General features: G+C 39.7%; 1 protein-coding gene across 5 annotated transcripts in view; it reads right to left on the bottom strand.

Moving 5' to 3' along the window:
* The window catches only part of ZFP1 (ZFP1 zinc finger protein), a 67,062-nt gene that overhangs the window by 32,191 nt on the left and 21,396 nt on the right, over positions 1 to 13,475 (bottom strand). For 3 of the 5 annotated variants that reach the window (XM_059903590.1, XM_059903592.1, XM_059903589.1), the window contains one exon: positions 25 to 83. In XM_059903590.1, coding sequence (XP_059759573.1) covers positions 25 to 39 — 15 coding nt within the window. In that variant the 5' untranslated portion in view covers positions 40 to 83. Of the gene's footprint in view, positions 1 to 24; positions 84 to 4,298; positions 4,622 to 5,934; positions 6,135 to 13,475 lie in introns of those variants that run through there. The other 2 variants (XM_059903591.1, XM_059903588.1) reach the window with 2 other exon arrangements.

The following is a 13,475-nucleotide window of genomic DNA, read 5'->3' as shown; positions in this document are numbered from 1 at the left end:
ATTGGGAATAAACAAACAACTCACCTGGGATTTGTTCATTTTCTGCAGCTTTTGGGTAAAGGCAGAGAACTATGAAGGCAGAACTGAAATAGAGGAAAAAGAAAGGTATTGTTATTAAAGACCTGACCTGCCTCAGAACTTCTAAAATGACTTGTTTGGAAATCCTTACACATCACCTGAGAAAATACCACCTCCTGAGCTAGTCCTTTTGCCTGTTCAGAAGGGGCAAAAAGGATCATGCTGGCAGCACTCACTTTCAATCAAACACTATGAAATATCCGAAAAGGTAAGACTAAGACAACCCACTATCAACTGACAAAACAGTCAAAAGAAACCATAACTGATTAAATTATCGGACAGGGAATTTAAAACTATGATTCATATATTAAAGCTTTAAAGGAAAAGATTTACAAAATGAATGAACAGAGAATTTCAAGAGATGGAAACTTCAAGAAAAAAATGGAAATGCTAAGAAAAGCACAGTAACAGAGTTGAAAGAATACCTCCAATAGGTACTACAACAGAGTTGAGGAAATTTTCAGTAAATCTGAAGATAGGTCAAAAGAAATTACCCAAACTGAGACACAAAGAGAAAGCCAAGGGGGAAAAAAAAGGACAGAGAATCCAAGGGCTGTAATACAATATCAAATGGCCTAACAAAAATGTATTGGGATCCCAGGGACTTCCCTGGTGGTCCAGTAGTAAAGAATCTGCCTCCCAATGCAGGGAACACGGGTTTGATCCCTGGTTGGGGAGCTAAGATCCCACATGCCGCGGGGCAATTAAGCCCTTGCACCACAACTACTGAGCTCACGAGCCTCAACTAGAGAGCCCGCATGCCGCAAACTACACAGCCCACGCACCACAACTACAGAGAGAAAAACCCACATGCCACAACTAGAGAGAAGCCCATGTGCTGCAACGAAGCGCCCGCGTGCTGCAACGAAAGATCCCGCATGCTGCAACTAAGACCTGATGTAGCCAAAAATAAATAAAATAAAATAAATAAATAATAAATCTTTAAAAAAATGTATTGGGATCCCAAAAGAAGAGAAAATGGGACAGAAGAAGTATTGAAGACATAATGACCAAGGATTTTCCAAAAATAATGAATGATATCAAACCACAGATCCAAGAAACTCAAGATAATTTATCCAAAAAGCATAAATATCAAAAACCAAAATAAAATGGACACACCTGGACATACCATATTCAAACCAATGGAAACCAAAGTTAGAGAGAAATTCTCGAAGGCAGCCAGAAAAAAAATCTGACACGTTACATACAGACATACCTCATTTTATTGCTCGTCACAGATTGCCTTTTTTTTTAAAAAACAAATTGAAGGTTTGTGGTAACTCTGCATTGTCAGATGATGGTCAGCATTTTTTAGTAATAAAGTACTTTTAAATTAAGGTATGCACATTGTTTTTTAGACAATGATATTGCACACTTAACAGACTGCAGTATAAGGTAAACATGAATTTTACATGCACTGAGAAACCAAAATATTCATGTGACTTGCTTTATTGCAGTGATCTGGAACTGAACTAAAGAATCACAGAGAATTTCTCATCAGAAACTATACAAGCTGGAAGACAATGCAGTGACATCTTTAAAGTGCTTTAAAAAAGAAAAAAAAAAACTACCAATCCAGTATTCTATACCCAGCAAATACATCTTTCAAAAAATAAAAGTGAAAAAAAAAACCTTTTCAAACAAACAAAAACAGAAAATTCATTACCAGTAGACCTGTACTACAAGAAATATTTAAAGAAGTTCTTCAGGTAGAAGGAATATGATAACAGACAGAAATGTGGATCTACACAAAGAAATAAAGATCTCTGGGAATGGTTAAAATGAAGAGAAATATAAAAGACATTTTCTTCTTACTTTTAATCAATCTAAAAGATACTTGACTGTCTAAAGCAAAAAGAGTAGAAAAGTTTTGTGAACTTATAGCATATGTAAAAGTAAAATATATGACGATAATAGCACATAGATGAGATGATGAAATTGTTGATGGCAGTATATTGTTTTAAGGATCTTACATTACACACAAAGCAGTAGACTATATTTAAAGGTTCACTGTGACTCACTCAAGAAGTTTATTTAAACCTTAGGGCAACCACAAAAAAATTTAAAGAGGTATAAACAATAACCAAATAGTGGAGAAAAATATGGAATCATGAAAAACTACCACTAAATCCAAAAGCAGTCAGAAAAAGAGGAAAACAGGAACAAAGACCAGATGGGCCAAGTAGAAAAAAACTAGCAAGATGGTAGATTTTAACCCAACCATGTCAATAATTCATTGCACAAACACACCAATAAAATGACAAAGGTTGCCAAACTGGATAAAAAAGACCAAACTACGTGCTGTCTAAAAGCAATGTGTTTGGGACTTCCCTGGTGGCACAGTAAGAATCTGCCTGCCACTGCAGGGGACACAGGTTCGATCCCTGGTCCGGGAAGATCCCACACGTCCCGGAGCAACTAAGCCCGTGTGCCACAACTACTGAGCCTGTGCTCTAGAGTCCACGCACCACAACTACTGAGCCCACATGCCACAACTACTGAAGCCCACATGCCTAGAGCCCGTGCTCTGCAACAAGAGAAGCCACCGCAATGAGAAGGCCACACACTGCAATGAAGAGTAGCCCTTGCTTGCTGCAACTAGAGAAAGCCCGCACGCAGCAATGAAGACCCAACACAGCCAAAAATAAATAAAAATTTTAAAAATAAATAAAAGCAATGTGTTTTAAATATAAAAACATAGTGACAAAATAAAATTTTAAGGCAGAACAAGAAATTTAAACATAAAATTCTGTCCTTTGGGCCTCCTCCCTCTCTGTTTAGTGTGCAACGTCCAGCCACATTACACATTAACCAGACCTCCTCAAAGATGGGAATGCCTACTCAACCATAAAGATCTTTTTTTCTTTCTTCTGATGCTAGCAATGTAACTTCTTAAAAGATTAACATTCTTTCTCAACTCTGTAAGGGGGTCATGATGACTTGCTGCTTGCTTTGTATGTGCTTACCTGGACTACTGTATATTGGTGAACTTTATGTCAGTATGTCATTTTGATGTATGATCTTTTGTCTCAAAAAATGTATATGACTATGCCTTCAACTTCTAACAGGCAGGACAGTTCTCAGAGCTTCTTAGAGTCTGTCTCCTGGGTTACAATCCTCAGGTTGGCTCAAATAAAATTCTCTTCCTTCTTGATTGTTAATTGAATTTTCAATAATAGCTAGATCAAAAGTAAAAGGATAAAAAAAGATATTCCTTGGGACTTCCCTGGCAGTCCAGGGGTTAAGACTCCATGCTTCCAATGCAGGGGGCACAGGTTTGATCCCTGGTTGGGGAACTAAGATCCTGCATGCCACAAGGCACAGCCAAAATAAGAAGAAGAAATAAAAAATAAAAAATGATACTCCTTGCACACACTAATCAAAAGAAAGTTGGACTAATTAATATCAAGCTAAGTAGACTTAATAAGAAATATTACCAGGGATAAAGTGTGATATTACATGTCACTGTGATAAATGACACATGATAAATGTATCAAATCACCAGAACACATAACAATCCTAAATGTATATGCACAAAAGAACTTCAAAATACAAGAAGCAAAAGTTGATAAAACTGAAAGAATAAATAGATAAACCACAATTATAGCTCGAGACTTCAATATCCTTTTCTCAGTAGGTGACAACAGAGGTAGATAAAAAACCAGTAAGGATACAGAAGAACTCAACCACACTATCAACCACCCTGACCCATTTAGTATTGACAGAAAACTCTACCACCAACACAGCACAATAGTCATTAAAGTACATAAAAAACATTCCCAGGGACTTCCCTGGTGGTCCAGTGGTTAAGGCTTCACACTCCCAATGCAGGGAGCCCAGGTTCAATTCCTGGTCAGGGAACTAGACCCTGCATGGCACGAGAAAGAGCCCACATGTTGCAACTAAAAAGATCCTGCATGCAGCAATGAAGACTCGGCACAGCCAAATAAATATTTTTTAAAAATCCCCAAGGTAGATCATTTCCTTAGCCATGAAACAAATCTCAAGTTTTAAAGAACTGAAATACATAACAAAGTATATTCTTTGACCAAAACAGAATTAAACTAGAAATCAATAAGAGAAAGAGATGTAGAAAATCCCCTAATGTTTGGAAATTAAATAACAAATTTCTAAATAACCAATGGGTGAAAAAGGAAGTCACAAGGTAAGTTTAAAAAAAACAAAACACAGAATTGAATGGAAATGAAAACAAAACATACCAGAATTTGAGGGGTGCAGCTAAAGCAGTATTTAGAGGACATTTATAGCATTAAAACCAATGTCAAGGGACTTCCCTGGTGGCGCAGTGGTTAGGAATCCGCCTGCCAATGCAGGGGACACGGGTTCGAGCCCTGGTCCAGGAAGATCCCACATGCCGCAGAGCAACTGGGCCCGTGAGCCACAATTGCTGAGCCTGCGCTCTAGAGCCCGTGTGCCACAGCTGCTGAGGCCCGCGCACCTGGAGCCAGTCTCCGCAACAAGGGGGGCCGCTGCAATGAGAGGCCTGTGCACCGCAACGAAGAGTAGCCCCCGCTCGCGGCAACTGGAGAAAGCACGCACGCAGCAACGAAGACCCAACGCAGCCAAAAAAAAAAAAAAAAAAACAATGTCAAGAATAATCGAGGAGATGTTACTACAGATGCTACAGACATTAAAAAGTTATTCTTTCACAATAAAAATTGATAAACATTAGCTACGTTAATTAAGGAGAAAAAGGAGCAATCCCAAATACACAAAATAAGAAAAGTGGGAAATATCAACAAACTCAAGAGAAAAAAGATGAAATAATGGAAAAAAAATTCCATCTTCAATAGCAATAAATTACATAAGAATAAAGTTAATAAAAATGCAAATATTTTATGAAAAAACTTATAAAGTGCTGGCAAGGGGAAAAATGAAAGAGGAACAAATGAGAAGGCCTACAGTAAGATCCAACTTCATAAAGGTGTCCATTCCCCCTAACTAAATGTAACCATTAACTGGATCATAATAAAAGTACCAACAGATTTCTTTAAAATATAACTTACTCTAAAGTACCAGTGGGAATCATTAGTAAAACTTGTATAATCTCAAAGTGGTGAAGGCTTTTGGGTGTCATAAAAAGGAAGAGCAGTAAATTCAACCATAAAGAAATTCAAAACGCCTCCATGGCAAAAACCACCAATGAGCAAAATTAAAAGGTAAATGAAAAAATATTTCCCATTCATATGACAAAGTACCAGCTGGCTGTTTGACCTTGGGTAAATCACTTCACCAAAGCCTTCACTTTTCCTTCTGTTGAAACTGAGGAACTAAGCGAAGACACAGGGTAGGTGTGAGGATTGGGTGAACACTTCAGCTGAAAAGTCTCTTGCAAAGAGGTCACAGGTCTTACTCATTCAGCAATTGGTGCATCAGGAAACTTGCGAAACCTTTCAAGCCTCCCTCCACCCCGCGAGGCCCTGGGCAGCCGCACGCGGCATCCGGGCGCTGCCAGGTGCGCCCGGCCCCGCCCCCAGCCTCGCCCTGCGCCCGCCCTGCGCCCGCCCGCCCGCCGGGTTTCAGGACCCGATCCCGCGCGGCCGGAGACCTTCGCGGCGGGTCGGAGGCGCTTTGCCTGACAAAGGGAGGAAGGCTGGCCCTCGCCGCCGCCCTCCCCTTCGGCCGTTCCCGCCCCCGCACGTCCGGCCAGGCGGGCCCCGCCGGTCCAGCGCCGAGGAGAGGGCCGGCCCGCCCCGGACACCGCCCCGAGGGTCGCCGCCGCCTGCGAGTCACCGAAGTTTGGGCTCCCACCCCACGCGGGCACAAGCCCATCCCTCATCTCCTTCCCCTCGGCCCCCAGACCCCGCGGAGCTGCCTGGCAGGCCCCCCTCATACCTGGAGGGGCACAGCCCCCGCTCGTGGCTCAGTGCCAGGCCGGGTCACGGCGCGGGGCAGCTAAAACGCGTGGAGACCGGAGCCCTGTCACCCACTCGCGGCGGGAGGTGGGGGGAAGGGCGGCCACCGGCGCGCTCGCAGCATTGCACATGCGCAGATGCAGGGGCTGCTTGCCGTCCCAGGGTCCTCCGAGGGGTGGTCCATCGAACTTCGGGACTACATTTCCCATAAGCCTGCAGGGCCTCACCGTAGGGACTCTCAGGAAAGTCTTCACCTTGTTTAGCCGGTCGGATGAGTGCTGACCAAGATAATCCCTTGACCTGGACTTCACTTCCACCAGAGCGGTTTATGAGTTACAACCACTACCTACCCCAAAATACAAATCCTGGCTTTTAAAGATTACACAGGTCATCTATGGTAACAGCATTTAAATTAGAAAATATGTATAAAATAAAGCAAATATTACCCATAATCTCACTTTTCAAAGATAACTGTATGTAACATTAAGTTCACACCTTTCTGATATTTTTTAAAAATAAAATCGGCCATAAAGATACCATGTGCTGCAACTACTTTTTTTTTTTTTTAAGTTTTAGGTTTACAGTAAAATATGAGGAGATGCAGATGTTCCTCTATGAGGAACACAGAGTTCCACTATACCACCTGCACCCACACATGCATGGCCTCCTCCACTATCAACCTCCAGTACCACAGTGGTACATTTGCTACGATCGAATGTACACTGACAAATCACCCAAAGTCCATAGTTTACACTAGGGTTCACTCTGGGTGTTGAACATTCTATGGGTTTTGACAAATATATGATGACATGTATCCACCACCATAGTATCATACAGAATAGTTTCACTGCCCACAAAATCCCCTGTGCTCCATCTATTCGTCCTTCCCTCATTCTCCCTGAGTCCCTGAAAGTCACTGACCTTTTTACTGTACTCCTAGGATTGTTACCAAGTCCAAGCTGCACCGCAGGCCAATAAATCAAGAGACGTTCTTGGGGCAAGGAATAGCGACTTAACTCAGAAAACCAGCAGACCTAGAAGAAGATGAATGTGTGTCCCAAAGAACCATCTTGCCTGAGTTAGAACTCAGGCTTCTTTTACCTAAAAAGGGAGGGAGTAGGGTCAAACGTTTCCTGGTTCCCCTCAGCCTCTGGAGGGGGTATGTTAATTTCTCCTTCCTGTAGTCATTCACAGGTGGGCCTGGTCAAGATGTTTCCTGTGAGCTGAAGAAAGGTATTTTAGCTTAATGCACATTACCTGGGAGGCAGGGGTTCCCAGAGATGGGCTATTATGTATAATTTAAGCTTATAGGCAACATCCCTTTAGTGATTAACTTGTAATAGAATACGAAATTTCTTCCCTATTACAGTTTTGCCTTTTCCAGAATGTAACATAGTTGGAATCATTCAGTATGTAGCATTTTCAGATTGGTTTCTTTCACTTAGTAATATGCATTTAAAGTTCCTCCATTCTTTTCATGGCTTGATAGCTCATTTCTTTTTAGAACTGAATAATATTCCATTGTATGCATGTACCACCACTTATTTATCCATTCAGCAATTGAAGGACATCTTCGTTGCTTCCAAGTTTTGACAATTATGAATAAAGCTGCTATAAGCATCCCTGTGCAGTGTTTTGTGTGGAAATAAGTTTCTCATTTGTATAAATATCAAGGAACACAATTGTCAGATTGTATGGTGAGAATATATTTAGTTTTGTAGAAACTGCCAGACTGTCTTCCAAAATGGCTGTACCATTTTGCATTCCCACCAGCAATGAATGAGAGTTCCTGTTGCTCCACACCCCTGTCAGCATTTGGTGTTGTCAGTGTTGTGGATTTTGGCCATTCTAATAGGTGTGTAGTGTTAGCAACTAGTTTTTAATTAAAACAACATATAGTCTCAAAAAGCTACTGTTACTGAACCAAACTTGGGTCTGTATGCAAACAGCGAAGCCAGTCTATTGATACCAGGCTGTGGTGAAGGAAAGTGCAGGGTTTATTGCAAGGCCAAGCAAGGAGTACAGGCGAATAATGCTTAAAACACTGGAATTCCCCAACGGCTTTTAGGGAAAGATTTTTAAAGACAGGGTGAGGGAGAGGATTGTGGGGTGTGGAGTAATCAGCTCATGGACATCTTTATGATTGATTGGTGGTGAGGTAATCAGGAGTCAACATCATCAACCTTCTGGTTTCAACCAGTTTGGGGTCTATGTGCTTGTGGTCAACATGTAGTTAACTTCTTCCACCTGGCGAAGGTTTCAGGATTGGCAAAATAGCTCAAGGATATGGTTCAAAATGTTATCTATAGCCCTTGAGAAGGAACTAAAGGTCCTTGAGTTTGTTTACTGGCCGAACAATTATTATTTTGTCTTGCTTGACTGTTTTTCTTTGTTTTTGTATTTTCTCACTTCTCTGATTAAATCTGCTCTTTGGAACTTGGGGAAGGCCTACAAGGCTAAAGTTTTCTACAAACAAGAGGCAGGCAGAGGACATTGGTAGGGGCAGTTCTTTCCTGGGAAGACCCTATCATAGGGTTCTGCTCAGATATATTACTTGTACATCAATGTTCATAGCAGCACTATTCACAACAGCAAAAAGACAGAAACAACCTTAGTGCCCATCAACAGAAGAATGGATAAATAAAATGTGGTATATACATATAGTGGAATATTATTCAGCCAAAAAAAGAATGAATATCTGATACATGCTACCACATGGATGAACCTTGAAAATACAAATGAAATAAGCCACATACCAAAGGACAAATATTGTATGATTCTGCTTACATAAAGTATCTAGAATAGGCAAATTCATAGAGAGAAAGTAGAGATTGCTGGGGACAAGAGTGGGGGAAGGCATGGGAGTTATTGTTTAATGGGTAGGGAGTTTCTACTTGGGATGATGAAAAAGTTCTGAAAAGAGACGATGGTGATGGATAAACAACACTGTGAATGTGCTTAACACCACTGAATTGTATAGTTAAAAATGGTAAATTTCATACGTATATTTTACCATAATTTTTAAAAATAATAAGCTGGGTTGAAGTGATTGTTGCATAACTCTGTAAATTACTAAAAATCAAAGTCTCAGCAAGGTATTTTTGTTATTTATTGTTTGTGCCCTTTTGATTATTTTTTGTTTGATGGAATAATTCCATACTTCATCAGAAAGAAAAACAGAATACTCAGGATATTTTTTAAAAAGAGAGACTAATAACTATTAGATATAAAAATGCATTACAAAGCTAAAACATGAAAACTTTTTAGTACTGGCTCCAGAAAAAAAAAAAAAAAAAAAGACTCAAGAGTATATATTAATTTAGTGTCTGTTTTCACAGCACTTGTGAAAGATTGGAATTTTCCATGATTGTTCTTGGGCAACTAATTAACAATTTGGAGGAAAAAATGTTAGAGTCCTAAGACTGCATATTAGGACAGTTAAGTATAAGCTGGATTCACGATTTAAATTTTAAAGTGAAAGTATCAAAGTAGTTGTAAAGAAATGATAAGGGAATGTTTTTTATATACTTTGGGTGAGAAGGTATGACACCAAAGGCATAAATCATCAAGGAAATAATTGACAAATTCAACTATAGAGACTAACTTTGAAAAAAATGCTATAAACAAAGTTAAAGACAAATAAGCTGGGAAAATATACATGGTACGTGAATGAAGAAAAAGGGTAGTCTTAATTTATGAACTCCTCTTATATGTTAATTTAACCCCATTAAGAAAAATAAGCTCAGTATATGAAGAACCAATTAAAGACGAAATATACAGAATAAATTTATCAAAAATGTTTTCTCTCTACTCAAAATCAAAGAAAAGCTATATGATAACATATGTAATATCATTTTGACCTATAAGTTTGGTCAATGTTTAAAAGAGTAATGAGACCCAGGATTGGAACAACTTAGAAAAAATTTTTATACAATTCTGGTGGGATTATAGTACATAAAATCTTTCTGAAGTCCTCATTGTATCAAAAGTTAAAATTTTTAAATTATCATAGATTTTAATCTTGTACAATGATATATATACATGAATGTTCTCACATTACAGCTTATATCTGCAAAACACTGGAAACAATCTAAAAATCTTTCAATAGATGTAGTTAAATTATGATATGTAAATGGAATTTGGGGAGACATTGAAAATGATAATGTATACTAACTCCATGGGGGAGGTGTCTAATAAGTTGAGAAATGAAAAAATGTAGATCACACAAGAGTATGCAGAGTGTGATACTATTTTTGTAAAAATTATGCATATTTTAAAAAGACTAAATACTGAAATGTACAAAAAGAAGAAATATACACTTTTCCCCCAATAAACACACACAAAATAAACTCCCTACTGCCTTATGCATAACAACGTAAAGTACTGTGTGCATGGACTGTTTCTGAAGACCTTGCAAAGTTCAAAACCACATTATTTTCTATTAATTTCCTCTTAGGAATAAAGGAAAAGTATAGAGGATGTTTTTTAAAAAAACATATTGCATATTTTAATTTAAATGTTGCTTTAAATTTTTTTGACCTTCCACTAAGGTTTCACACTCTCTTCTCAATCAACTACCCAGTATGTCCTAGTGGTTGTTTGATCTTCCGAGCATGTTGTAATATCCACTTCCGTTCCAACAAGCACTGGCACCAACAGTAAGCACATGCTTGTATGGCACTGTTATTGGATGTAAAGAGATTTTAACTGTTATAATAGTGACTGTTTAAAGTGGAGCAAATATCCCAAAGCTCATAAATAACAGTGTGGTTAGCTCATAGATATTGACAAAAAATTTTATTTTTGTTTATGAGCTCAAATGACATTCCCATGGGGCATAGACCCTAGATCATATGATTTTATCAAAGAACTTGTATACTCTGTTATATTAAAATCCATTGGTCTTTCTTGTACTTTGAATGGATCATTTATCCAGGCATGATTTTGTAACATCATGCCCTGGTCTTTGAAGAACACTGGCTTACTGAGTCATAAAGATCTTTGAAATGTTGATACATTTTATTACATAGTATCAAATGACCATAATAATATCACCACTGGTCTCATCAGAAAAGCTTTAATAAGTATTGGGAAGCAGAATCAGGTTTTTGCCAAAATTCAAATTTTCACTTGAAAGCTCCTTTTATCATTGGGCAAGAAATATAGTCACTTGTTTTCCTTGGAATGACAGCTCACTTCATTCATTTTTGAGAAAATGTCTGCCAAACACCCAGCCTTTGTTTGACTGTCAGCCACTCAAGTAAAAATGTTTCATGAGAAAAGCAGCTAGTTCAGCTCACGACTCAACCGCACAAGTGGTTTTCCTGGAGACAACGTCTTGCTTCTATGTGCAGCAGAAGTACTTTGTACGTACTTCCCGTTTCATCAGACAGAATATTAAAAAGACATGCGCTCAAAGGTTGAGACAATACAATTAATCATTTTTACTGCTCCATTAAGGTCATTCTTAAGTGAAACTGGCACTTCTTTCCTGCAATTGCGTGAGAGCGCAGAAAGCAGTGACTGCCAGGGAATTCCCTGATGGTCCAGTGGTTAAGACTCCGTGCTTCCACTGCAGAGGACATGGGTTCAGTCCCTGGTTGGGGAACTAAGATCTTGCACGCCGCAGCACGGCCAAAAGAAAAAAAATAGGTAGTGACTTCCAGTGCAGCTTGGTGCCACTGTCTGGAATCCTGCTGTGGCACCAGCAAGCTCCCCCACCAACTGCTTTTGCACCATCAGTGCAAATGTCAACTCAACGAAATAGGAAAATAATGCCGAAGTGTTATTATTAAAAGAGCCTTGACCTCCTGGATCCCATGCAAGGGTCTTGGAGACCCCAGGGGCCTGTGGATCACACTGTAAAGCACAGTCACTGTGCGCCATTATCCCACCTAAAATATTTTAAAAGTTTCCTTAATAGTATTCAAATGTCCAGTTGGTGTTCGTATTTCCAAACTGTTTCCACGAACATTTCTTCAAATTTTTAAAACTCAAGATCCAAATGAATCCACATCCCATGATTAATGTCTTTTAATACATAGGTCCCCCCCTCCATATCTTTTTTTTTTTCTTTGCCATTTATAGGCTGAAAACACTGCATTGTCTATTCTGAAGAACTTCCACACAGTCTGGATTTTCCTGATCACCTTAAATTTTAATTATCAATTTTCTGTTCCTTCATCTAGACTCAGAACCTGAGAAGGTCAAGGTTTAAGAAGAATTTTTGGCCAAATACTAACAGCAATTCCTTACTCCTTGCCAGGTTTTAAAACAATTCTTTTTCTGAGTGAGAGGTTCAGGTTTTTTTCCCCAAGCATCTTTATTTTCTACTCCTTTATTCAGCATTCCTGCCATTAACGCTTGTCAAGCACCTGCTGGTGGCAGGCACTGTGCTTGGGCACAGCTGTGAGCGACCCATAGCTCTCTCCCCTTATGAGCTTACATTCTACTTGGGGAGACAGGCAATAAACAATAAGTAAAACATAGAGCATGTCAGATGGAGTTCACTGCTAAGAGGGTCGTATCAGGAGTGTCGGGGGGGGGGTGCATTTTTGAGTAGAATGGCTAGAGAAGACTTTACTCAGCAGGTGAGGTTTGAGCCAAGACTCCATAATCACGTATTAGGCTCCATAATCCCTATAATCATGACTCCAAGACTCCATAATCAGACCCCTACCAGTGGATGTTCCTTTCCTTGTATTATTTCCAGTGTCTGACAACACCACTCCATCTGGTCACCAATTTCTCCCAGCCAGTCTACCTGCCTCCCTCTTTTATATACCTGAGATGATGGAAAGGAATGATACCTAATCACAGCTTTTCCCTCCTCATTTGGGGCTCTGAGAAGTGGCCTCTATTTTTTTTTTTTTCATGGCAAAATTACACGGACTTCCTTGGTGGTGTAGTGGTTAAGACTCTGTGCTCCCAACGCAGGGGGCCCGGGTTCGATCCCTGGTCAGGGAACTAGATCCCACGTGCCGCAACTAAGAGCCCGCATGCTACAACTAAAGGGCCCACATGCCGCAACTAAAAAAAAAAAAAAAAAGATCCCATGTGCCACAACGAAGACCCCGTGTGCTGCAACTAAGACCTGGCGTGAAATAAAAAATAAATATTTAAAAAACAAAACAAAATTACAAAGTACGGAGCCTGCAAAAATTCTCCTTATTTGGAGCAAAGTGAATATCTCATGCTATCTTTCCTTTATTTTTAACATCAATTAACTGTGGAGAACGGAACTAACCTGAACCTCGAAAAATTTAGTTATCTTAACTGAGTGTTTGACAAGGCCATCTTTCACCTCAGTGAATGAAGCGATCTTACATGGTCAATGGCTTAGAAGTCTTCATCAGGGATCCTCTGGGCATATAAGGACTGTCTGTCTCATTTATTGAGGCCTTTCCAGCACTGTGCTCGGTATAGATGAGGAATGAATGAATGACTGGGGCAAGAAGTAACGACGCTTGAAACCCAACTACTATCAGTATCATGCAGTTCTGTAGTCCTGTCCACCTGAGT

Source organism: Balaenoptera ricei, chromosome 19 (genome assembly GCF_028023285.1).
Source record: "Balaenoptera ricei isolate mBalRic1 chromosome 19, mBalRic1.hap2, whole genome shotgun sequence".
Taxonomy (NCBI): Eukaryota; Metazoa; Chordata; class Mammalia; order Artiodactyla; family Balaenopteridae; genus Balaenoptera; species Balaenoptera ricei.
This window is presented reverse-complemented; position numbering and strand designations above follow the sequence as displayed.